Source organism: Eptatretus burgeri, chromosome 4 (assembly GCF_056783735.1).
Source record: "Eptatretus burgeri isolate ZD-2024b chromosome 4, Ebu_testis_v1, whole genome shotgun sequence".
NCBI lineage: Eukaryota > Metazoa > Chordata > Myxini > Myxiniformes > Myxinidae > Eptatretus > Eptatretus burgeri.
In genome coordinates this window covers 105,215,089-105,242,228 of record NC_140964.1, presented here as the reverse complement: position 1 = coordinate 105,242,228, position 27,140 = coordinate 105,215,089, and the positions used below count along the sequence as shown (strand labels likewise).

The 27,140-nt window shown below is 47.2% G+C and overlaps 1 protein-coding gene across 2 annotated transcripts in view; it reads right to left on the bottom strand.

The window, feature by feature from the left end:
* The window catches only part of SPECC1L (sperm antigen with calponin homology and coiled-coil domains 1 like), a 123,506-nt gene that overhangs the window by 29,387 nt on the left and 66,979 nt on the right, over positions 1-27,140 (bottom strand). For both annotated transcript variants that reach the window (XM_085879579.1, XM_085879580.1), the window contains 7 exons: positions 16,806-17,001; positions 16,541-16,614; positions 15,514-15,689; positions 15,066-15,232; positions 14,834-14,928; positions 8,785-8,878; positions 7,125-7,296 (listed from right to left, as the gene is read on the bottom strand). In XM_085879579.1, coding sequence (XP_085735705.1) covers positions 7,125-7,296; positions 8,785-8,878; positions 14,834-14,928; positions 15,066-15,232; positions 15,514-15,689; positions 16,541-16,614; positions 16,806-17,001 — 974 coding nt within the window. The remainder of the gene's footprint in view (positions 1-7,124; positions 7,297-8,784; positions 8,879-14,833; positions 14,929-15,065; positions 15,233-15,513; positions 15,690-16,540; positions 16,615-16,805; positions 17,002-27,140) is intronic.

Here is a 27,140-nt window from a genome sequence, read left to right as displayed (position 1 = left end):
TATGGGTAAGTTTTGTATACGTTAAGAGCACGCTGGCATACGTCGTAGTACGCCGAGCTCATCGACAAATTTTAAGCATGCTCAAAATTTTTCGACGTATGCCAGCGTATGACTCACACGTTCCGCATACGCTGGCCATAAGTTGTAGGCAGGTTACGCGATCGTTGACCACACGTTACTTGTAAGTTACTCAAAAGTCGAAACCCGTCAAGGTAATGTTAAGCGTACCCGAAACTTATTTCTAACCTATGAGTAACGCGCTTTGAACCTATGTGTAACGTATCGCCAACACATATTGACGTCTGTAGACGTATTTGACGTCTTCCGGACGACCACAGAACTTACTGAACGTGTTTCTAACTTAAAGCTACCGTGTAATGGCGTATTGGCAGCGTTTAGGGGAATTGGTATGTAAAAATGGGCTTCACAGGAGGAACCCGTCAGTGTTCCAGACTCCATGTTTTGTTTTGTTTTTTTCTTCGGCATTACGGTGATGTTGACACTTCGATTTCTAGTGCGGTTATGATTTACATCGTTGAGCGGCAGCCTATTAATAGGCTATGCCACGTGATCGTCGGTGATACGCTGCCACATTATGCAAAAGTTAGACTATCGTTGGGCATAGGTTGTGAACGCCGACAACACGCTAAGCATTCGTTGGTATAAGTTATCTATAAGTTATCGAAACGTTCTGTATACGTTCCTAATACTTTATGCATATGTCCAACTCGTTATGAATATGCCCAAAACTGAAAAAAACATCAATAGTTCAGCATACGCCAGCGTTTTAGATCAATTTTGATACGTTGCCATACGCTGGCTAAATCGTCAAGGTGTGACAGGGCCCTGACATGTGCACATCCTCCCAGTGCCACCCCTATTTGTGCCCCCCAATTAAGTGCCACTCCACCTCATGTCACCCCTTTCTGCTTCTCTCGCTTTACTGCCTTCCGCCCAATTCCGCCCGAACGCTGCCCCACCCCATCTTCCCACTACGCTCTTGCCCTGCTCCTCCCCTGCCCCTCCCACCACCACTCCCAGCTTCCCCCCTGCCCCGACCCTCCCAGCTTCCCCCCTTGATTTCTGATCATCAATTTGGATTGAGACCAGGTAAATCTACCCTTGACTTGCTGCTTCTGCTTTCCCAACAAAGGATGGAGGAAATCAATACCAGACATGAGATCAGAGCCATGTCCGTGGACATATCGTGAGATTTCGATATGGTCTGGCATCCTGCACTGCTCACCAAAAATTTTTTTTTTATGGTGTCCAAGGCAATCTCCACTCATGGCTCGTGGACTTCCTCTTCTGTCACAGTCAACGCATCGCTCTTAATGGCTCTCTCATCTCCTCTTCCTGTCCAGGATGTAGTTCTTCAAGGAGGTGTTCTGGGCCATGGGATTTTTCTGGTTTTCATCAATGATCTCTCCAACTCCCTGGAAAATTCTCCATCTCTTTACTGATAACTCCACCCTCTGCTGTACCATCTCTCGTCCATCAGATCGGCAGTCAGCAGCCTCTTCACTCTCTGTAGACGTGCACAAAATCACAAGCTGGTCAAACACTTGGAACATGTCTTTCAATCCTGACAAATCTCACACTCTCACCGTGTCTTTCTGAAAGGACCGTCTGGAACCGCCACCCCCCCCCCCTCCCATCTACTTTCTGAATAATCCCCTTGAAGAAGTCTTTTGATTCAAGCTTTTGGGCCTCACCATCTGCCATGGTCTTTCCTGGGAAAGCCACATTTCCAAGCTGGCCTCCAAAGCAGGTCACCGACTGAGCATCCTCCGTCCTGCAAAGTCCTTCCTTGGCACATCTGAGCTCCTAACCACATACAAAGCTTTCATCCACAGCCTGATAGAGTACAGCTCTCCCCTCTGGGCTGGTGCTTCTGCCTCACACTTAACTCAGCTTCACGCTGTGGAAGCCAAGGATTTTAGGATCATTGGTATCTCCCTATGCCTGGTGTTGGCTCAATGGTTTGGGTGGTGGGCTTGGGATCTGAGGGTCCTGAGTTCAAACACCACTCAGATGTTGAATTAATACCAGGTGGGGTTAACTCAACCCGTCATCCTTCCGAGGTCGGCAAAATGAGTGCCAGCATGCTGGTATACTGTGTCGGAGTGGCGACCCATCCAGGATTGTTCCCGATAGCCAAGGAGACTGCTTCAGCAGCACCAACGCTCTGCAAAGAGTATGGTCCCAATGGATGGATGGATGTTATCTCCCCGCAATGAAGCTGAGTCTTTGGGGATCTCACTCTCTCACCGGAGGCAGGTCGGTGGTCTTTCTGTTTTCTAGTCTCCTCTCTGGCCTTGCCGCCACCCCCCCCCCCCCCCCGCCGCTCTGTCTGTGGACTATCCCTCCCCTATATTTCCGAAGGGTGTTCAACGTCCGCCAAAAATCCCCTTCTGGTGAAACTTCCAAAATCAAGAATCACTGATCACCTTCACTCTTTCATTCTGCTTTTTACCCCACCTCTGGACCAAACCTACACGCTCTTCAATCCCACTCTTCCCTTCAGGCCTTCAAAACAGCTGTTCACCACTATCTCTTATCTTCCCCCATCCAAGACCTTGATCTTTTCTACCCCCGTTCATCCACCCCTAACCCCCTTCCTTCAAATTCCCTGCTTTCTTTCCTGAAAGTCCCTGTAGTGTCCATCTTGTTTACCCCATGTTCCCTGCCCTATCTCTCTCCCTTTCACAGATCTCCTAATGTCTGTTTCCCACTGTTTTGTTCTTGCCTCTCCCACCCCTCTAGTCTTCTGCTCCCCTTGTAATACATTGTGTGTGTTAGCTTTGAAACGAGCCTCGACAATGTACACAAAGAAAAAAATTAAATAAAACAACTCGGTGACAACTTGGTGAAACGGAACGGCACTTGGAAGAGCACATACCTCCGCCAGACTGAATACTTTACATTTTGTACGTCACTGATACGTCGGATCTGAATCCAGACCTTAATCGAAACAGAATCGGCTTGTTCTTGTCACATAACCAACTCATCCACCGAGTTTTGTGATAACTTTTTCACAACTTTTTGAGATACAGTATCATAAGCTAAACACAGTTTTTGGCTCCATCTCTCAATGGTGAAGAATCACTTGAAAAATTCTCGAATCCAGATTCAGATCTTCACCAAAATCGAATCAATTAGTCCTTGTCACACACCCAACCTGCTCACCAAGTTTCATCCGAAGCCATCCACAACTTTTTGAGATATCGTGCTCACAGCCAAACAGGGGTGAAAACATAACCTCCGTCCACCTTAGGTGACGGAGGTAATTACAAAATGAGAATATTTTAAGAATTTGAACTATTTTGACTGAAGGAATTCCCTTTGACAAAGTCCAAGTCAGGGGAAGAGTAGATATTCTGCCGGGTGCAATCTGAGTTTCGAAAGTGTGAACGTGTGCCCAAGCCACAGTAAACACTCTAAAATAACCCGCAGTCTCATTCAAGCAAATTAATGAAGGCAAGTTGTCACAATTTCCTGTTGTCAATATCTCAACGACAACAATGAATTTAGCCTTGAAGGTGAGGAAGTGCATCAACAGCACTGAAGACAGAGTGACACTTGAACTCAGAAAAATATATACTTGAACATATCTGTACAGTTTGATATTTGCTTGTCATTCAAATGTCAGTTTTATTAATTCACAGTGACTGGGAACAAGTTTGTCCAGGAGAAAACGGCTTTACGATGTGCCAAAGAATCTAAAGTTGTTCATTATATAAAATTGGTGGCATGAAAAATGTAGTACAACACTCGATAGACTTCTTACATGGAATAATCGAGAAAAGGCCTTGATAAGTGGGGGAACAGGTTGGGAAAGTGAAAATGTAGTTAAGGCAAGTGAGTTTTGCAAACATTTGCACAACAGGCAAATGTAAAACAAATAAAATGTTCGCATCAAGCGTCGTGGTACAACAACGTCAATCCATTTACCAACAACCTGTCCTCGATCATAAAATCATTGGTCAAAAGGATTTATGAAAGCTTTGAAAAGAACAACAAAAGTAAACAATAAAACACAACCTCGCCTGCAGCAAGTCCTCGACATCATTCAGGCTCGGGATAACAAGTGGCAAATTTGTGTCTGAAAACTCAAAGTTTACAATGAAAACTCCAACAACATAGATCACAGCCAGATGCCATGACTATTATCTCAGTAAAACAAGTCAGAGAAACCATTCCTCAAACCAAGATTCTACAGCAAATGTTGGTTTGCCATAATTATATTTCCTGAAAATAAAAGGGGGGGTGGAGAGAAAGGGCCAAACAATACCATGTGCTATCGGCATCACAAGAATGAAGTGGGAGGAGGAAGAGGAAGAGAAAATAGTGAATGAAGATACCTTCAACCCTGTAAACAGGTTTCAATGTTGCAGGTGTCACACAACATACATTTAGGGGAGATCGATTTCTTATATACGCGAGAATGGCAGCATGACCGTACATCCTCTTTCAGTCCCCCTTCCTCTGACCACATTTCAATTATTTCCCCCACTATTGGCTGTGATGTTTCCCTTCCCACATTTTCCTTGCATCTTCTTAATTTATATTCAAAACATGTTCCTCGTTTCTTCAGTTTTCGAAAGTTAGGCACACCCTACCCATTTCATGAAAAATACAGAATAAATATGTGGCACCTTCCTCATTACCTCTGCCACTGAAGGTGATGGAGGTTATGTTTTCACCCCTCACTGTCTATCTGCAAGATATCTCAAAAAGTTGTGGACGGATCCGGATGACATTTGGTGGACAGGTTGGGTATGTGGCCATGGCAAATTGATTTGATTTTGGTGAATATTTGAATCCCGATCTGGATATGAGAATGTTTTTTTGTTTTTTTAAGTGATTCTTCACTATTGAGAGATTGGGCCAAAAACGATATAGTGTTACGAATCTGGAACTCATCGCACACAACAGCCAGAGTCCCTATAGAAAAGTTATATCGGTAAGTGTGTGTTTATAGTTCGGGCCCCCCTACCTGTGTCTAACGGGAACTACGTGTGTGAGCTGCAGAGATTCGTTTGCATCACCCTCACCTCGTTTTCGCACACTGACGCCATTGCCTATGTGCGTTCGACCAGGTACGTGGGCGGAGATTTCCATCAACTCAGATTGAGACTCCGCCCAGGAATGCAGGGGCGTGCCCCTTGTCCAATCAGGCCACAGAGTTCGGTCTTCCCACGACACCCCGGCCAATGAGAGTGGAAGCCGCCTCAGAAGACGATGTTCTCACGACACGCCGGCCAATGAGATTGGAGGCCGCCTCAGAAGGCGATGTTCTCACGACACGCCGGCCAATGAGAGGGGAGGCCGGCTCAGAAGGCGATGTTCTCACGACACGCCGGCCAATAAGAGTGGAGGCCGCCTCAGAAGGCGATGTTCTCACGACACGCCGGCCAATGAGATTGGAGGCCGCCTCAGAAGGCGATGTTCTCACGACACGCCGGCCAATGAGATTGGAGGCCGCCTCAGAAGGCGATATTTTCACAACACGCCGGCCAATAAGAGTGGAGGCCGCCTCAGAAGGCGATGTTCTCACGACATGCCGGCCAATGAGAGTGGAGGCCGCCCCAGAAGGCAATGTTCTCACGACACGCCAGCCAATAAGAGTGGAGGCCGCCTCAGAAGGCGATGTTCTCACGACACGCCGGCCAATGAGAGGGGAGGCCGCCTCAGAGGGTGATTGTCTGACCCTGGGGAGGAAGAAGATATAAAGGAAGATATAAAGAAGTTGGTTGGTTGGTCGTCTTGGTTGTCACCTGGTTGTCGTCTTGGGGTCGTGGTCGTTATGGTGGTCATCATCATTGTGTTGCAGGTTCGAGTCCCGCCGAGCTGGATCATCGTTGCCTCTGATCCTTGGCCTTGGTCGGTTGGTGCGTGGCCGGTTGGACAGCGTGGTGCCCGGTGCTTGGAGCGGCGTCGTGTTGCGGGTTTGAGTCCCGTCGAGCCGGATCATCGAAGACCACACGAGGTGGACAGGTCCAAGCGCAGGCTCTCTCTCTAGTCCTCGAGCTGGAGGCCTTCAATAAAGACCATTGGGGTCCGTGTGTGTGTATGTGTGTGTATGTGTATGTGTATGTGTATGTGTATGTGTATGTGTATGTGTATGTGTATGTGTATGTGTATGTGTATGTGTATGTGTATGTGTATGTGTATGTGTATGTGTGTGTGTGTGTGTGTGTGTATGTGTGTGTGTGTGTGTGTGTGTGTGTGTGTGTGTGTGTGTGTGTGTGTGTGTGTGTGTGTGTGTGCGCGCGCGCGCGCGCGCGCGTCTTTAAGTAGCAACTGTTAAGTGCCTTGTACATACTTGCATCTCATTAGTCGTGATAACTCTGCTTCTTGCGTGCTCCCCCACTTTCCCCCATTTTAAATAAATACATTTGTTAAATGTATCAGTTCGTTGCTGTGTTTCTTCCATTGGCTTAGCATGACGCGTGTTGGTGAATTACAAAGGCTGTTGCCGCTGTAAATGTACATTTGGACCGACGGAACTTCAGCAACCGTCCACTCGGGTTGCGCATGGGTCGGGCACGCTAACGGCTCGATTCATACGAGGGCCGTCGAGGGTGTGAATACTCGGTAACTCGCCACGTGGAGCTCAAGGGATTTTGAAAATTGGAAAATAACCCTGTACCATGTGGTGGAATTATTGACGATTCATGGTCCAGGAAGGGACCCGTACCTGTCGGAGTTTTCCGAAAGGTACGATCTAGATTCCGGGTGTTCGGTAGAGTCGACCCTACTGCCCCACCTAGCGGTCGTCCTCGCAGCCGATACCCGGTCCGCAACAATAGTACTGTATCGCATGATATTTCAAAAATGTATTGGCTCGATATGTTCTTGTGGATCAGGCATGGCGTGGCAGAGGCATGCGCTCTACCGAGTGCCCTTCTCGTTTTCCAAACGATTTTAACCCAAATTCAAAAACAATTGCCTCTTTCTATTGGAAAGGGACACATTAAGGTCAGACTCAATAACAGCACTTGCTGCAGAATATTTTAGGACATTGTTTTTGTGACATTATAAAAGCAAGGCACGTTTTAACTTTTCAGAGAAGTTGTGTACCCGAGGAAGTGGAACCAAACAAAAATGCTTCATTTTACCTGAATCGGCTACGCGGTATGGGGCTCACTGAGAGTGTGGCAGAGGCTCCAGTAAGGGACAGCTTTGGGGAAATAGTAGTGCTGGTGAGATTATTAGCACCACTGCCCGACTGACCAACTTCAGAAATATTGCAATCACGGCTGCCATCCTCAGTGGATCGACGGAGAACCCCTGAGGGAACAAAGGAACCACCACTGTCTTCTTTTAAACTTGAAATGATAAAAAGGCATGGCAAATTATGTTATTGTTCAAAGTCAAAAGCATAGGTAAACTTAAGCAACAACGCTAACCAACAAAAACGGAGTGTGCTGCATCAGATGTAATACAACTAGACTTTCAAAAGGCATTTGATAAGGTATCACATAAGAGGCTGTTAGTTTAGGCTACAGCTTAGTCTTTGATAAAATAGCAAAAAGTGCATGGGTGTAAATCCCGAGGGGGCCAGGGAGGATACATCTCCCCCCCCCTTCCAAATCACCACCCCCCTCCACCCTCAGAATTTTCCATATAGTGAAAAAGAAATAGGCAAATGTTACAAATAATTTGTTTAAAAAAAAACAACAATTTTCGAAGTACCAAACAGCTGTCATAAGGAAATTAAGTATCTAAATTTACAAAGAGAATATGCACAACTGCATGCTGCGTACTAGAAGCGAATACCATGTCTCCGGACATGGTATATTCAAAGCACCCTTGTCTCCGAACTTTTTCACTGTCTATTTTCTAGATGTTTGAGGATATCTTTCTTGCGGTGGCCAATGGGCCTTTTGTCACATGCTTTGGTAACAGTGATATTGAAGATCACTTTACCAGTTTTGGGTGTTCAAAAATTACGTAAGTAACGACGTCATTTTTCAAACACTCAGGATGTAAATTGTACACAAGTTATATTAAATTACGCCAGTAAAATTACGTTTTCACAGATTCTGTCTCACACAGTAAATTTTATGTGTGAGACATAATCCATGGCGATGCTCACCATAACAGTCAGGAGGTGCATCTGATGTATAAATGACGAATATGGTCATTGTTGGCGAGATCTTTATTGGTATGCCATCCTGATGAGGACAAATAAGCCCGAAATCCAGATTGGCGGCTCCGTTCGATGATTAACTGATGTTGAAATTGTAATCTTTGTCTGTATGACAGTTGCCGGGCCAAGACCTCTGGGTTGGAGGTGACGCTTTGGTGTGGGATGACATCCAATGGAGATAGGGGAGTGCTCGACGCATTCCATGTATTTCGATTTACCTGCCGATCACATCACGTGCCTTCTGGTTGAATGTTTTGCATTAGCGGGAACAATTGTCTGGGTGGCAGATGGAAGGTTGTCTTTGCGGATTATGCGGTTTTACCGTGCGAGACATAATCCATGGCCCCATCACAGTCAGAAGTAGTTCTGATTGTATGTATGTATGTAGGTACGTACGTACGTAAGTACGTAGGTAAACGCACGCACCCCATCAGATGTGAATTGTTGCTCCCAGTTGGCCAGCTCAATGACAGAAGACGCCATTTGCATTTTGACACCTTCATCCTTACCCCGTTGAGAATCCCGTGCGGGCACAGGCAACTTGCTGCTTTTAAGTTTCACAAACAAACACACACCTTTTAAAACAAATGAACCATACTTTTTAACACAAATGAATGATTCTTCACCTTGAATATGAAGTTCACCAAAGCTGGGCCTTTTGTCTGCTAAAGAGGCCATGGGTTTTGTGGCAGTTCCAGATGGACCCGAAATGGAGTGTCTCTGCAGGAAGGGGGAGGAAGGTGAAATAGTTTCTTTTTTTACAGAAGAGAAAGGAGGAGACGTCAAAGTGACACAGTTGACCATACAATGACATTTTAAAACTGCATCGGCACCAAGTAGAGCAAATGGTCGATTGTCACAAAACTGCGTCAAACAGGTTTTGGGGCTCTACTGCTCTTAATATATTAGTTATAATAGCATATATATGCTGTATGTATATGTTTTAATCACACCTTTCAGGGGATACCTAGTTTTACATGTTTTTGATGAACACTCTGAAAACTAGGAGTAATAATGTGTCATATTTTAGGTATTTTAAAAAAAAAATTTGCAATAATTATTATAAATTGCATTTTATAAGTGCATCAGGGTATGCTAGGCATCCAAATAGAATATAATTATGATGCCATATATGTGTGTTTATGTTGACACAAACATGAATATGTTTGGTTTAGACCCTAAATTTTGGCAAACATTTTTATGATGGGGAATTTATGTGAAACCATGAGTATGCACTCTTTTCTGTGCACTAATCCAACATAGAATATACCTATAAAACAGTTCTATCACAGTAAACTTTGCAAAATATTTACGGCAATTTGCATAAACCATGTTTTGAATAGAAATACTTGATAATAAAATAAATTGTGAGATAAACCTGATATGGGGCAGTTTCTACTGAAGCCATGAGTATGCCTTTTGATTATTCACTGTGTCCAGGGATTAAAACATTAGTAAGAGATATTAAGTTACCATAAGGGTAATAAATCACCCTTAATATATGCTTAATTTCAAATCTGTGGATGCATCACCCTTCCATTCATTGCAATTTCTCAGGTCAGGTATGGGAGCATGTGCCAGAACAGAGCGTCGCTGCATCCACTTTCCGCCGGTACTCCAGGGGCCTCCGTCTGGCCATCCCCCAGGCAGATGCCAGGCCCACCCCATCTCCTTGAGATGATGGTCAACCTGCTGCAACCATGAGGCACGTGGTCGGCCCACTGGCCTCCTCCACTCATGAGACTCCCTGGCTGAGAGAATCTGGTGAGCAGGATCAGCGTCAGGAAAACGAGCCACATGTCCATACAGCCGCAACTGACGCTCACGGACTATGCAGGTGACAAATCTCATCCGAGTCTCTCTCAGCAACCGCTCGTTGGACACAAAATCCGACCAGCGATAGCCAAGGATTCTCCGAAGAGACCTGGTACCAAAGGAATTAAGTCTCCGTCTCAGATCCTTGGTCAGAGTCCAAGTCTCGCACCCATAGAGAAAGACTGGAAGTACCAAGGACCTGAAGACTCGGACTTTCGTCCTCCCGCACAGGTACCGGCAGCGCCACACCCCATGATCCAGTGAATCCATGACTCCCCAGGCCCGACCCAGACGTCTATTGACCTCTGACTCGCAGCCAGCAGAGACATGAATATCACTGCCAAGGTAAGTGAATCTCTCCACGACCTCAACATCCTCACCACAAACAGACACAGACAGGACAGCAGCATCCAAGATGTCACCAAAAGCCTGGATCTTCGTTTTGACCCAAGAAACCCGTAATCCCAACGGCTCCGACTCCTCATTCAGCACCTCGAGGGCCCCCAAGAGGATGTCTAAAGTCTCCGCAAAGATGACTGCATCATCTGCAAAATCAAGGTCCGAGATCTTGACATTGCCAAACGATGCACCGCAACTTGATCTCTCCGACATCCTCCCTAAAATCCAGTCCATACAAGTGCTGAAAAGTGTGGGGGCAAGTACACATCCCTGACAAACTCCAGTAACAACTGGAAATAAGTCAGAGATGGTACCACCACACTTCACAGCACTCTCAGTACCAGAGTAGAGTTCAGACATCAGATCGATCAGTTTTGGTGGCACCCCACGAAGACCAAGAATCCTCCAGAGGACATCCCGATTAACTGAATCGAACGCTTTACAGAGATCAACATAGGCTGCGAGCAGCCCCTGCCGAAACTCTCGTCTGCGTTCGGTGAGGACACGAAGTGCAAGGATACGGTCAATCGTTGACCTCTTTGGTGTAAAGCCTGACTGCTCTGGACGCTGGTGCTCAAGCAGATTGTAGCGAACCCTATCAAGAATTATCCGAGCAAAGACCTTGCCCGGCACTGAGAGCAGCGTCACCCCTCGGTAGTTGTTGCAGTCTTGGCGATCACCCTTCCCTTTCCAGAGAGGGACAACAAGGCCCCTCTTCCAGTCAGTTGGGATGATGCCTGGTTCCAGGCAGAGCACAAAACTGCATGCAACGACACGAGTGCAGCATTTCCACCAGCCTTGAGAAGTTCAGCATGGATGCCACAGATCCCTGGAGCTTTGCCCCGTTTCAACTGGTTCACCGCAGCCTGTGTTTCCACAAGCGAAGGTGGACCACAGTTGATTCGAGGGTCAGCAACAGGGATTGTAACACCGTTGACGTCCAACTCGACAGCTGGGGGATCAGCCTGGTACAACCGCTCAAAGTAACCGGCCCAGCGGGCCTTCACTTCGGACTCCTCTGTCAAGAGCCTACCACTCTCTGCTCGAACTGCAGTGCTCCGAGGGATGGGCTTGGATGAACGTAATGCGCGAATTCCCCTGTAAGCGGGACGAGAATCACCTGTCCACAGGTGATGCTCTACCCCCTCACAGATTCCTCGCACATAGGCCTCCTTGTCCACCCTCAGTGCACGTACAGTTTTACGCCTCACCTCACTGAACAGCTCAGCTCTGCCATTCAGCCTGGCCCTGCGACTCTGGTAAATGGTATCCAGTGTCCCTTGAGACAAAATTCTTCTTTGCCCTGCGGTGAGCTCCAAGGCATCCACCGGCAACATCAAGGACGGTGGTCTTGAAGGCGCTCCACAACTCTTCAGGACCCCCCAAAGCACCCAGACCCCCCAAGTGTCCACTCAGCCTGTTCGCAAACTCCTCAGCTACTCTCTCATCCCTGAGCTTGGCAACATCCAGCCTAGGCTGGGATGGTACCATTCTCCAGGATTTAAGGTGCAGCTTTAGAGTTGCTACAACAAGCCTGTGGTCAGTATTGAGGAACTGAGCACTCCGGTAGACCCTGCAGTTCTGGATCATCCTCCAACGACCGTCAATGAGGACATGGTCAATCTCCTTTGCCACACCGCCAGCGTTGGAATACCAAGTCCAGCGATGAGCTTGTGGGCGCTGAAACCATGAACCAGCCACCCTAAGTCCATGACTTCTTGCAAAGTCAAGGAACTTAGTGCTATTCTGGTTCATAGTTCCTGACCCATGGGGACCAACACATACCTCATAACCATCCCTATCAGTTCCAGTCGATGCATTGAAATCCCCCAAGACTAGAAGTGTATCTCGTCTGGGGCACTGATCAACCACAGACTCGAGTGTAGCGTAGAATGCATCCTTCACGGTGAGATCACTCGCCTCAGTCGGAGCATAAACAGAGACCAGGGAAATGACACCTAAGGAGTGACGAATCCTTAATCTCATAATACGCTCGTTGACCGGTGTTACCTCAATTATCATTGGGGTCAGCTTATTGGACACAGCCACAGCAACTCCTTGGGTATGGCAACCATCAGAGCGACCAGACCAATAGTAGGTGTAACCACCCACCATTATCTCGCCGCAATCCGGTCTCCGAACCTCAGAGAGAGCTACAATCCCGATGTCCAAACGCTTGAGCTCAGATGATAACAGAGACAGGTGATCATCCTCTCTTAGGGATAGGACATTCCAGGCACCCACCCGAAGGGACCGCCTCAGGTTAACCCAAGGAGGCAATTTCTGCCTAACCTGAAACCATGGATATACACGAAACCATGAGTATACATCATTTCTTCAGAGCATATGTTCATTATTTCAAGATACTAAGGCCTTCCCACACAGATGTGGTACTTGTGCTTGTATTTCATGATTTTACATGCCTAAAATTAAATGTTTGTTATTTCAGGAACATTTGTGTCAATCATTTATCATTAAATTTGAAACCATGAGTATATGCCTTAATGTATTAATGAAAAAAAATTGTTTACTCATTTGCCACATACACCTTCTTAGTAGAGAGGATAGAGTGTTGGATAAGCATATAAATACCTTGTAATATGTTATGGTGCATCAGTATTCTCAATTCGAAGTTACTCTATTTTACAGAGAAAATAACCGATATAAATCTAAATGAAACCACAAATATGCATTAATATATCTCCTCCAACTTTAAATATTGATGTCCTGTATGCACAAGTCATACTTTACTAGACCACCCAGACTCTTCGAGATAGCCTCAGATGTATTTATTTATGAACACTGAACTGCCCCGGTAATGGTGAGAACTGATGTAAGGTCATGTTTATAAAAACAAATTGATTTTTAAAAACACAAAATGCAATTATGTTCTACTTTTAAACAAAACCGTTTCTCAGTCACATTTATTACTGAATCGCAAGCACATACTTATTGTATATAGACAAAAACTGATATATAATAGGTCAGTTATATATGACACAGAAGTAACTGCTTCTTAGTGTGATTAATTAGATGCATACTCATGGTTTCAAGCAGTCACCACACATAATTTAAATGCATTGTGAAAATTTCAATTTTCGGAGTTAAGGTGCCCAAATTCTCCCATGGATCCCTCAACATGTTTTCTGTAAGACCACAGAAACTTATAATTATAGCCTAAATTTGGTGCAGATGTCCTCCGGACCCTAAAAGGTGCAGTTTCGTGACAATCGACCACATACATATGTCAGACGGAACAATTTACGTTTTGTAACCCACTGATGGGTCAGATCTGGATCTGGACATGAACCCAAATAAAATTGGCTCGTTCTTGTCACCGAAACAACTCATCCATCTTGTTTTGTAATAACTCGTCAACAACTTTTTGACATATCGTGCTCGATCTCATTTTGGTACCATCGCTCAATGGTGAAGAATCACTTAAAAAAAAAATTTACATTCTCATATCTGGATCCAGATCTTCACCAAAATCGAATACATTTGCCTCATCACACACCCAATGTGTCCACGAAGTTTCATCTGAATATGTCCATAACTGTTTGAGATATCGTGCTACATATCAGTTTTATCCTGATCACTCAATGGTGAAGAATCACTGAAAAAAAATTTGAGTGTCCGGATCAGTATCCAGATCGGCACCAAAATATAATCATTTCGCTCTTGTCACACACACAACCACTCCACCAAATTTCGTCTGGATTAATCCGCAACTTTTGACATAACCTGTTCACAGACAGACAGACAGATGGGGTGAAAATGAAAGCCTCATCCACCTTTGGTGGAAGTAACTCGAAAGCATTCCAAAATGCAAGCGGACAAAATAAAGAAACATGGAAGCGATTAAAAAAACCCTGCTCATTAGTCCAAGCTGTGAAATATACTCATAAGTAACAATGCTAACAAGTGCAGCATTTGTAAAGTATTTCCTCTGCCACCAAAGGTGGACAGAGGTTATGTTTTCACCCCTGTCTGTTAACAGCATATGTGAAAAAGTTGTGGACGAATTTGGACGAAATTTGGTGGACAGGTTGGATGTCTGACGAGGACGAAAGGATTAGATTTTGGTGAAGATCCAGATACGGCAATTTTTTGATTTTTAAATGATGGTGAAGATGGGGCCAAAAACGATAGATAGCACGATGTTTCAAGAAGTTGTGGACGGATTCGGATGAAACAAGGTAGGCGAGTTGGTTAGGAGACAAGAACAGTCAATTCAATTTTGGTTCAGGTCAGGATCCAGATCCGGCCGATCAATGGTATACAAAATGTAAACTGTTCAGCCTGGCAGAGGTATGCGCTCCACCAAGTGCCGTTCCAGTTTGACAAATTACTTGCAGCCCAAAACCTAAATCTCACAATCTGTTTCCATGACAATCTGAAAATGCATGTACAATTAATTTTGGTCAATATGGAGAAGTTGATTACACCACAAGTCCCTACCTGCATTGGCGACACAGTTGCCGATGGGGGGATTTTGACACTGGTGGGACCAAGAGGGGTCCGTGCTGTCACTGTACCACTTTGACTGCGGGAAACTGCACACCACAAACCAGGAACAGGCACAGAACAGTAACAATAAAAATAATTTGTCACTGTCTGTGGTAAAGGCAAATTAAACAGTGACATACATTGGATCTATGGTAGTTATTAAAGGTAAGAACACGCAAATCACCTTGAGAGGCAGTGTCAAATGACTTTATTAGTGTCTTAACGGTGGGTGAGGGTTCGGCGGAGAGCGAGGAGCGTCGGCCGAGGCCAAGACCCTGTCGCAAGGTTGCAAGATCACGCTCCACAGCCGTCGCATAGTTTATCATTCGCCCATGCTCTTCTTGCTGCCAGCTGGAATGATGTGAAGTAGTGAGGTGCAATACTTTGCATGCGTGGGAAGGGCAAGGAAAATGGGGATTTATACCACATCAAGGATAGAAAGAGGAGTTGCACCAGCAGGAAACTTGATTGTTCCATTCTTGCTGGTACCTGTTTAGCATGGGTTTTTATGACTAATTAGATGAAATGAACAAATAACAAAAAAAAGAGAGAAAGAGAGAAAGAGAGAAAGAGAGAAAGAGAGAAAGAGAGAAAGAGAGAAAGAGAGAAAGAGAGAAAGAGACATAGCCAACCTTTGTGCCTTCAGCTCCTCCATGTCTTTGCATAGCTGTTCATTTTTCTCTTGTGCCTCCTGAAGGAAACGCTTAAGCTCATCTATTTCTTCCTGAGCCTCAGCCTTTATCTCATTGGCAATAACCACTGCAGTTTGCAAGTCTGTCTGGAACTGACGCCATTCCTCAGACTCATCCTGCCAACAGCCAAGCAAAGGGACAGGCACCAAAGCTCATCAAGAAACACAATCACACAAGCAGCGAGACATTGTTCAAGTACTGTACCTCGAGTTCATCAAGTCAATCGCCATCAAACAAAGGAGGAGGAACTAACGAAGAGTTGGCACATGGAAAATTACATACAGGGAAGAAATGGGAGGAAGAAGAATCAAATATCTTCAGTTTCACCAAACTAAAATGCAAATGGAACCTCAGAATATAAAGAATGCCATTGATAGAATAGAAATGAAATAAATGAGTTTCCATTCCCGACTTCCTCTTTGTGTACAAGTCATTATTTCTGCTGCGAGAGAATGATCTCCAAAAGTTAAGGAATCCGTTTCTCAACTAAATATTGCAGATTGTAATCAGCACTGTTGATTGTATCACATGTCCATTTCCATCTCAAGCTCGTGCCAAATTTTGTGCTTTGGTGTCAATTAAATGTGGAGTTCCCAACAGTGCAATCATATCAATGTAGGCCTCAGTCATTAACCCTTACAGCCGTTTATGCTTCATCTCTCTGTGCACTTCTCTTTCTTCTCTTCAACTTTTCCTCTCCTTCAACCACATACCACCTACCCGAATAACAATAAAAAAGAAAGTAAAAGTAAATACATTATTAGAACTCTTCTTCTCACCATCCTGCTCCTTCCATGCTGACCAAAGTGGATTTAAAATGTCCCTTCTCAGGTCTCTACTTTTTACATTCCCTCACCAGTCTTCTCTTCCTTCACTTCTCTTTCACTCCACCTTCTGAAACCCGCATATCGAGATAACAACTAACCAACACAGGAACAGACAGGCACAGACACACTCACTCACTCACCCTGAGTTTGCGCTTTAGCACTTTAATCTCCTTTTCGTAGTCCCGTGTCTGATCTTGCAACTTCTTTACAGCATCTGGGGTGGGGAAAAAAAAAACAAAACAAGAAGCAATGTTTGGAAAACAACAAGTCCTGTGTGAAATGGCAAGTGAGAAGAGGAGGAAAAAAAACCATGTTGAAAGAATCTTGTGCAGAAGGGTAGTTTAAGACGAAATCCCATTTATTATTATTATTATTATATTATCATAGTTTCAGAATTATTCTCACTCTCAAGGTCTGAGATGACAAGGTTGTCATGAAGCTTGACAGCTCTATGCTGCTCCACTTCATCTTCCAGCTCAAAGATGGTCTCCTTCATATCACCAACCTCAGTCTCCTTCTCCTTGCCATCTTCTTGCAACTGCTCAACAGCATTCACTGCCTTCTTGTGCTGTTCCTTTTCTAACTGCATCTCCGAGGTCAGCTGCACATAGCAGGGTTAAGTTAACATCATGAATATTGAGAAAATGAGAAACAATATTATTTTTACAAATCAAATCAGCAGTGAAATTTGGGAATGGAACAAAAAAAAAACAACAACAAAAACAAACAAACATGGAAATAAATAACTGGGACCTCTGCTGAAGAAGGTTCAATAAGGCTACAAACAAACCAACACTGGGCAGCTGGTATAATTAAATGTTCACCTTTCTTATAATGACAATTCGTGCTCCAAAGCACTGCAACAGTAATGAATGCATCTCCCTCACTCTCCATATTCCTTTCCCGTTTGTTTATTCCTTTGTTTGTGCGCTCATTTGTTGCCCCATTGTCAATTTATCCTTACTTATCGATGAGCTTCACTCTTGTAAAGGGGTCAATTAAGGATTAAAGCAGAAAGTCATGTCATTACAGCACCTCATTAAATGTAAACTAACTAGCTTTGACAACCCACCGGCATGCACCAAGATGCATAAGCAGCTGGTAGAAGGCATCAACAACTCACAGGTTCTAAGTTTCCAGGCACATCAGTTTTTCTTTTAATTTTTTTTGCATACATTGTTGAGGCTCATATGATGGCTAACACACAGAACATATAACAAGGGGAGCAGGTGAGGGAAGGAAAAACCCAGGATAAACAAGATGGCCACTACAAGGACTTTCAGGTCCATACACAACAGGGACTTTCAAGAATCTGGACACAAACAGAACGTTTGAATTTAAAGTAGGAGTGTCTCCAACTGAAAACAGGCATGATAGTTCAATCTCAGCAAGAAGTTCATCTTTTAAGGCAAACAAGCACTGCATGCTTGAGGTCATGGAGGTAAGAGTGAGACAGAACAGCCTCTGGAAGGTGACTCCATAGACAGAATAAGGAAAGAATAAAAGAGTTGAGCTGTTCAGTAAAGCTGGATTTTGGAAGTTTATCCTCAAGTTGTTGGGGAGAGTCAGAGGACTGAGATAGCGGGGGGAACAATGTTGGAGAATCGACAATGCAAAAGAGAGTCTACCGACCTGCCTGCGATGTGAAAGCAACAGCCCTCTGCTTTGGCCTCATCACAAGTTTCAAATAATTTTGAGAGCTTTAGATTCCACAGAATTAGCAAGTGACAAATGTGATTCTGGGGCACCAGCCCATCGTGGAGAGTAGCACCCCACTAGCTGCGCCATGTAGAGTGTGTGTAGGTCTGATTTTCCAACAAAAGATTTGGATCAAAGGAGGATTCCACGTGCTTGTTCGCATCGATGTTCATATTGCCGTAGCATTTCCATTTAAGAAGAACGATGTTAAGGACATGCTCCTTGCGTGTGTTGCCTTCAACACAATCATCAATCAAAGCAATGTAATGGCACAACCTGATCAGATGAAAAAAATAACCCTTTCTCAATAGTGAGGCTCTCACTTTGGTCTCATCTGTGCTTTTGCAGATAAAGGCAGGTGCAACCTTGAAACGAAGATAGCCATGTAGAAAGTTGATCAACTAAATGCCAATTTGGACCTTTCCTCTAAGTCTGCTGACAGTGTTGAGATTTTCACTCTGGAGAGTGGAATACCAGTCTCAAATAAAAGATTTGCTTGGTGGCAATTTCTCCTCAGACCTGGTTCATGATTGGCACTTAGGACTGCTGCTCAATATGTCAAATGAGCACCTGGTGACAACATTGCTGTCTAACTCGAGTTCACGTATTGTTTTGGCAAAGGTGAATGAGCCTGATCGTAGAAGAACTGGCTGGCTGCAGTCGTTCACTCAACCACTTAACCAGTTCATGTTGCGCAGAGCCATCATTATCTTTGGCTAGGTGAGGACTTGTGGAAACAAGGCACAAAGGAAGCGCTTCATGCTTCAAAATGACTGATCATGATCCGTCTGGCTGGTGCACCACAAGCCATGGCAGCGGGATGTGCTATATGGCCCGGAAGAGGGGTTTGCGGCCATATATTTTTATTGGGGCCACCCTATGAGCAGGACGGCCCAAATGATTGCACCTCCCACAAGCAGCAAGGCCGCCAATCATAGGACCTGCACAGACAAAGGCTCAGTGGGAAAATTCCGCAGGGACATGTTTGGTGGATAATGGCCTGGAAGGACATCGCACCAGTGTGGATGTCGCGCCACTCCGGTGGGAAGAGACCGTCCATGTGACGAGGCAGATAGAGGGGGAGAAGTTAAGCTTCGTAGTGTGTGAAGCAATCTCCGTGATTTGTGTTATGGCGCTCATGGGCACGCAGTTAGACTCGACAGGGATCTTTATGACACGTTGGGGCCAGACAGGGTGCAACACAGCGCCAGCACCGGTGGACAGGAAGGAAGCTGTTCAACAAGTTTAATGTCAGCTATGTAACAACAGTTGGTTACATGTGAGAATGCTCAAAATTTCACATTAATTAAACACCATTAAAATATATCCTTGCACCATTTAAATAACATAACGTTGGGGTCCTGTATTTTCAGTTGGTTTGATGTTCTCCCTTTAAAGGAACTTCATGATTTGCGATCTCTGGTCCACAGCACACATTATTTTATAATCATCATCTTCGTTTCACCCAGATTGTATTTCCCCAGTTGATGACTCTTCCTGCAAAACTTGCTCGGGGTAGACGGCTCAAAGGACCGATGCACAAAACTTTGGCATTAAAATATTATTTTACACGATTTAAAATAAAAAGGTCCACATCAACCTTGAGGCACTCTCAAAGAAAACTGCAACTCTTTAACAACCAAGTGAAAGAAACAGCTGTGGTCACTTTGGCTACCAAGGACAGGGACTATCTATGCAGCTTCTGGCCCATGTTTGTCATGACCCACATGTTTCAGAATCATCTGTACATGTTGGCCATCATCATTCATTATGTGGGAGGGGGAACGGAGGAGGATGCAGAGGTGGGATGAGATTCAGCGTGGCTCACGGGACATTTTGTCAGAACGGAAGGCAGGCCTCTAAGCACCTTACCCTCATTTTACTTGCATTACCTGCAACGAGTCTTCTCCGACGGCATCGAACATTCAAGTCACAGGTGGCATCACATCAACAACTGAAGAGTTTAGTCATGTCAACGGCTCACTCTTCAAACACATTGAAGGAGAACAAAATATCCAAGGAAGAGCAAAGGGGGTGAAGAAATACATAAATCTCGCTTTGTGGCTTCAAACTTTGCAAAAGCAAGAGAATGGCTGTTCCTCTAGACCAGAATCGATGGTGCAATGGTCAGAAAGTTCGGTCTGAGCCTGGGAGGTCGGTGGTTCGAACTAGAATGCAGAATGGTCATAATAAAGACTTAAACCACAGTGTGTGCTGCTTCCTTGCTTGAGGCTAAGCATTAAAGAGGATAGAACATGGACAACTAATCATAGGTTGACAATCGTTGCACAGCTTGATTGGCCTGATGGCCTTTTCCTGCATTGAAGTTCCTCATAAGGAAACGCTCATTATAGTATTGTTGTGGTTCTGCGAAGCTGGCACTCCCCCAAGACAATGGCATTCAACATATAGTGATCCCAAAACAGTTATCTTGTTAATATTCATTCAGTTAACCCTTCCATATGTCTCGTTGGTAAATGGGACAAGATGTGTTGGGTAGGGCTTTTAGTTAGGTCTTCAAGCCCTATTCTTTCACTTATTTCATTTTCACACACAAGCCCCAGCATGCATGCACGCACGTCAGATCAGTGACATTACCCGTGGAGCAGGAGTAACAAATATCACCTCATTTGCATACATATGCCATTTCCACGTTCAAACGGCGCACCATAAACCAAAGCGACACCTCACCTCAGAACCTCACCATGCTCACCATGACGCTACAACGCTCACCATGATTGCTACAGCGCTTCCCAAAAATCCCCACAACAACCTATTATATGTCCGACTTCTTCACCACAAATGGCACAATCGCCTCAGCCACTAAAAATGCTCCAACATCCTTACCGTAAACGCCACAGTGCTTCCCCCACTCACTATGACTGCCGCAACTGCCATCAGCTCCCTGGATGCTCACGACGGCAAATGGGGATGTCGGGGAATGGAGAACATAGCGGGCGCATGTGAGCCAAAATACTTTGGCGTGTCGCTCGAAGCATGAATGTGCCCTGTGACGTCTGGATAGCTCTGGCACTCCGCGAACGAACAGCATTCTGGTGGAGTCCAGCGCATGTTCGTGGTCAGACAGCGCTCCCAAAAACCCGTACCCAATATAAATTATGGAGCTCCATTGCATGACAAAGCCTGAGAGTGACCGAGTCCATTTTCGGCTCCGGAGTCTGGTGAGGCACGGCTACCTCTCGGGGTGGCATCTACACACCAAAGGGGACACGCAGAAATGTTTACAGGGTCTCTTGATCCGAATTCTGTCTCTTCTTTCAGCCGGGCTCTATAAAAAAAAGAGGGCAAATCAGGGCCTTTTCGTCTTTTGGACCCAGTCTTTTCCGAGCTGAGTGTCGTTGTCCATCAGTCTTGCCGAACGACAGCCGAGCCGAGAGGGCAGCGCGTGAACAATCCAGACGAGCAGCGCCGAGTCGTTGCTGGGGAGTTGCCGAGTCATCACTGGGTCATCGGCGCTCCGCAGTAATCACTCATTTGCAGACTTTCTTAGACAACCCGTTAAGCTCTCACACATCTTTCTCTCCCATCTGTCGTCTCGTCCACTGTGGCCACATCACTGAAAGAGCATACCAAATAATACCTCTTCACACTTCGCCACAAGGGTTAACGGGATTCCCCAGCAGAGCACAACGGCCAAACACCAATCTTGATGAGGTTGAAATCAACTTTAATATCACTCATCACACAACGTACCCGACTGGGCCAAAACCATGCTCACCCAGAATGGCCCCTGCACGGTAACCCTGTACCCACCCAGACACAGAGGACAGAACAACATAATGGCATAACCACTTTTTTTTCATATTTTTCTTTCGTTTTCACGCTTATCTATCTATCATTCTCGGTGATATATATATATATATATATATATATATATATATATATATATATATATATATATATATATATATATATATATATATATATATATATATATATATATATATATATATATATATATATATATATATATATATATATATTGTTGTGGTTACCAAATTCGCAAACCACCATTCAGGTCCCTTAGGTGAGGTATCTCGGTAAGTGCATGTGTAGTTAGGCCCAAACCCGTTGTCTAGTGGGAATACATGTCATTTATACGTGCTGCGACTCTTCAGGATAGCCGTTTTTCTTTTACTATCTTTATTTTGGACCAACCGCCATGATTACCACCACAACCACAACATCAACCACCAACCACAACGCCGCTTCACCACAACCGCCACGACCTTCACGTCACACCTCGCAACCGTAGCATCGCCACCGTTCTTGCCCCGCTGTGGGTACCGGTGTTGGACTCGTGCAGGGCGCACGTTGAACAGCGTGTACAAAATCACGGATTTTGTGCTTCAAAAACGGATCAAAAACGACACACGCCCACTTTTTGCCGTCCAATTGGTGAGCGAGGGGCGATTTGGCCCCGCCTCCAGAACGATCGATATATGCAAATTTGTGGATCAAAAAGCCTTCACGCCCACTTTTTCTCGGGCCAATGGGGAGCGGGGTGAAAGGTCAAAGGGAGGGGGTCAAAGGCGAAGCTACGGGGGGGATAAAAGGACGGTGTTCGTCAGTCAGCAGAACGAGAAGGAGTCGGAACGGAGAGAGACGAGAGTGGAAGTCTGGAGCCCGAAGCCTGCAGTAGCTGGAGAAGCTGAAGAGAGTCGAACGAGGGGAGCCCAAAGAAGAGTCCAGGGTGGAGAGTCCAGAGGCGGAGAGGCGGCAGCGGCGAAGGCAGACGAGGGGGTGCTCGTGACGGTGCCGGGAGCTGCACGCCGAAGGAAGGCCGGCAGCGCGACCTGGCCGAGGTGGAGACGCACACCAGGGATAATAAAGATCCTCTATACCCCGAGCATCAGCAACCCCCTCCTGTTTCCCCCCGCGCTGAGATAGTGCGACCAAGGGGGCCCCTTTTCCCACCCCCTGCCAGGCACTGTCCGCGAGGCCCGCGGAGTGAGGCGCCATCGCCGCTCCGCGTCTCATCACCAGACGGGTAGGCGCGACCCGGTCTCGGCCTCAGGCCCGCCTCATTCTTGAGGGTATTCTTTCCTTGGTTTTGGGTATGTGTTGTCGGCGCCGTCTGTGAAGTAGAATTGTATAAGTGTTGCCGTGTGCTCGGTAGTCGGTATTAGCTCTGCACTGTGTTTTCACTTTTATATTTGCTTTTTGTGTAAATTGAATTGTGTTTTCTTTTTTTTGTGTGCTTTTGGTGGAATTGAATATGTGTGCTTCCCGTGTGCCGCGAATAAATGTGCTTTATTATTGAACTGTTCTCCCGCTTCGCTTCGTCTTTTTCTCCCATTGAATCCTCATCTTGCTTCACGTAAAGGGTTGGTAGTGGGCTGAATACGCCCGATAATTAATCGAACCGTCGAGGTCGACGATAACACCGCTCGGTTATTCTGATAAGTACGGAACGGGTCGCTTAAGTGGCCCGTGTCCAAAGTCGACCTGCGGCGAGGTGCGATCGCCCGGTCTACCCTCCGCGTGGGTACTTAGGTAGGTCGGGTCGGCGAGCAACCCTATCCCACGCGGGGGCTGATTGGCTCGATCGCGGTGAGACCGAAAGGTCCACCCGTGACTGGTTCCCGGCGTTAGTCCGAGAGGGTCACGACTGGATTGTCCGTCCGGTGGGCGACGTGCCGCGATTCGAGTTACGTGGCCGTCAGCACGCCGGCGGGCGCGAAGACCGCAACACTGGTGTCAGGAATGGGATATAAACTCATCGCCCTCCTCGCGGCACTGGTATCGGAGAACAGGAAAACGGGCTCTCCTGTCTCCGGCTAAATTCACGGGAATCGGTCCAGGGGTGAGAGAAGCGACCCCCGATTCCCTCCAAATTACGAGCGAGTTAAATTAACCCTTCACGAGAAGCAAGATGGCGTCTCAAGGCGAGCGGGAGCCGGGGGTATTAGAAATGTATATGTGTAGTAATGTAGAATCCATGGCCCAGGATGGAATCCCCGTGCAGGAAATGTTGATTGTGCAGGAACACGGACTCGCCCAACTGAACCCAGGGCCCGAGGTGGGTGCGGCAGCGGCCGCGGTGTATGACACCTTCCCCCCCCCCCTCTCCACCAAGACCCTTCCCCAACCCCTGCCGAAACGGCTCACTTGAGTGCATCCGACATGGCCCAGCTATTCACCATGCTGGCACAAATGAAAGCGGAAATAATAAACGGAATAAAAAGCATGAACGAAAAGATCGATGCGAGTACACAGCAAATGAAGGAAGGAACGAAAAAGTTCCGGGGTGAGACGCAGAACATGGGCCGATGCCTGCAGGCGGGCATGAAGGCCGTGACAAAGGAAATAATAGTTGAGACAAGGGAGGTAAAGGGTGAAGAGTTGGCAGAGACACGGGAGATAGAAAAAATAGAGGAAAGACTGCACGGTGAGGACGGGGTAAGTGACGCGCACACACACACGGAGGTAGTGGAGGACGATGGGGGTGAGCTCGCGGAGCGTGTAGAGACCCAGTGCGAGCACCTGGATGGCCTCCTCCAGGAACGAGGGGAGGGAGTATGCCCCCTTGAGGCGAGTCACGACCAGGTGAGTTCGGTCGTGCTTTGCGAGGTTGAGAGGACGGGTGCTGTGGACAGGTGCTTGGAGAGCTTGGGGGGTATAGAGGCCCCGGAGACCCTTGTGGGGACACAAATCCCCAGTGTGGTTGTCCCTGTGTGTGTGGTGCAAGGTGTGAGTGCGTCCCCGTGTGTGGAAGCGACCCCGTGTGTGAGTGGTGTGGTGGCGATGGTGCCAGAGTACGTGCTTCCCAGCACGCCGTGCGTGGGTGAGGCACCGTGTGTGAGTGAGGCCGTGTGTGTGTGAGTGAAACGGCCAGTGTGAGTGAGGCACCGCGGGTTAGTGCCCCCGCGTGTATGAGTGAGGCACGGTGTGTGGATGAGGCACCGCGGGTGAGTGCCCTCGCGTGTGTGAGTGAAACGGCCAGTGTGAGTGAGGCACCGCGGTTGAGTGCCCCCGCGTGTGTGGATGAGGCACCGTGTGTGGAAGAGGCCGTGTGTGTGGATGAAACGGCCAGTGTGAGTGAGGCACCGCGGGTGAGTGCCCCCGCGTGTATGAGTGAGGCACGGTGTGTGGATGAGGCACAGCGGGTGAGTGCCCCCGCGTGTGTGAGTAGTATGGTTTGTGTGAGTAGTGAGGCACGCGTGAGTGAACGGCCGTATACAAGGGAGACCGTGTGTGTGAGAGAGCGGTATGTAAGGGAGATGTCGGTTGGCATGCGGGAGCACGCAGCCGCGTCTCCCGGTGTGAGTTTAATGGTGTGGACTGTGAGCGTCGTAACACGCAGGTGTGCGTGTGTGGAATGGAGGCGACGACGGCGACAGAGGAAAGAAAGCCGAGTAGCGGCTGTGGTTGTTTCGAGGACCGTGCCGGGTTCACCCAGCAGTGAGCACGCGGTTCGTGCTGTGCAACGCACGAGACCGCCACGTGCTCGCTTGCGAGAGTGAAGTCCCGGTCCGGAAACGCACGCGGTGGATTTGCCGATCCCGCGGACGGACAAAGTTTAGGCAGGTAAATGGATTTGGACCGGACGGGTTCTCCACGCGATCGTGTGTGTTAAGCTCCAACGGGCAAAGCACATGTGTTCGCGTGGGGAACCCCTCGAGACGTGGGGCTTGTTTTTTTTTTATGCGTACGGTGACGTCATGGCTGCACGTGGGGTTGGAATCCGGCAGGAGGGGTATCTCTGCCGGATGGTCCCGTCCAAGGAGGGACGAGGAACACGTGCAGCTGCATGACGTCACGGGCAGGTGCAAAGTGCGCGAGCTCTGAGTTGCTGTGCAGGTGCTGCGAATGAAAAAAAAAAGAAAAGCAAGCCTCACTTTCGGGTGTACAGGATTCCTGGGCAAGGGGTGGAAGACCCCCTTGGCCTGGGCACAGGATGAAAACTAGTTAGGGGGAAGGGTTAGCTTAGCTAGACCGACTTCATGGGGCAGGGGTAAGTCCTCATGGAGTCCGTGGAATGGATTAGTTAGAGGGATTGTAGCGAGATTTAGGTTGGGAAAATGGAAATAGTATGGGATTATTTTGAGGACAGTGACAGACTTGTGAATGTGTAGTGGGGACGTAGCTTAGCTACGTAGTGTTAAAAGGAACGTGCTGTAGTATAAGGGACGACGTGGGAGCACGAGTTAGTTAGGGGAGGTAGTTAGAAGGATGGCAGAGTTCAGTGGTGTGTGTGTTGAAGAGTTGGTGAGTGAATTGGAAGCGTGTACATGTTGAGTGAGGTGGAAGCATGTGCTTGGTGAGTGAGTGGGGCCAGCGGGTCTGTGTGTATGGAGCGAATGGGGAATGCATGGTGCGATGAGTGATTGGGGGGGAGGAGTGACTCCCACCCAAGGGACCCCGGGGTCAGTGTAGAGTGAGTTAGCTGGGTTAGTCAAATTGAAAAATGGAGGTCGTTTTGTTGTTGGTGGGAAAGTAGGCTCGAGACCCATTTGGAGGGGTGCAGGAGCCCTGTTGACGGGCTTGGGAGCGTGGCTGCGAAAGGTGAGTATCGCTGAGTGGGTACCCCGGGCACCAGGCTAGTCGGCCGCGGTAGGCCATGGGCCCATGGGGGGCCGGGATAGAGTAGTGGGCACGGGTGCGCCTGCTTGGTGCGGGGGCCCGGGCGCCATTAGCTGCGTGGGCAGTGTTGTGGGCACGGGTGACCCTCGGAAAGGGGCCCGGGAGGCCGGCCTGCCACGTGTGCGTTTCAGGAGAGGTGCCATGCGGGGCACTCCCCGGTGTTAGGGAGCTGGTAGGCTCGGAGGCAGTGTAGTAACCGGGGGGGCCATAGCGGGAGATTCGGGAGAGGGTCGTGTCTGCCAAGGGGAGTCACGTGTCCCAGCCAGGAGACCGTGTGAGGGCACGGAGAGAAAATTGGGGGGGCGAGGCCCGAAATTGTAAGGACACCAACACAGGCGACGGGAATCTGGGTTTATAGAACCAATAGTTTAAGCGAGAGGCGCTTGTTGAAAGCCCCGGGGTAGTTTAACAGTTAAATGGTTAGGGTAGATTAGG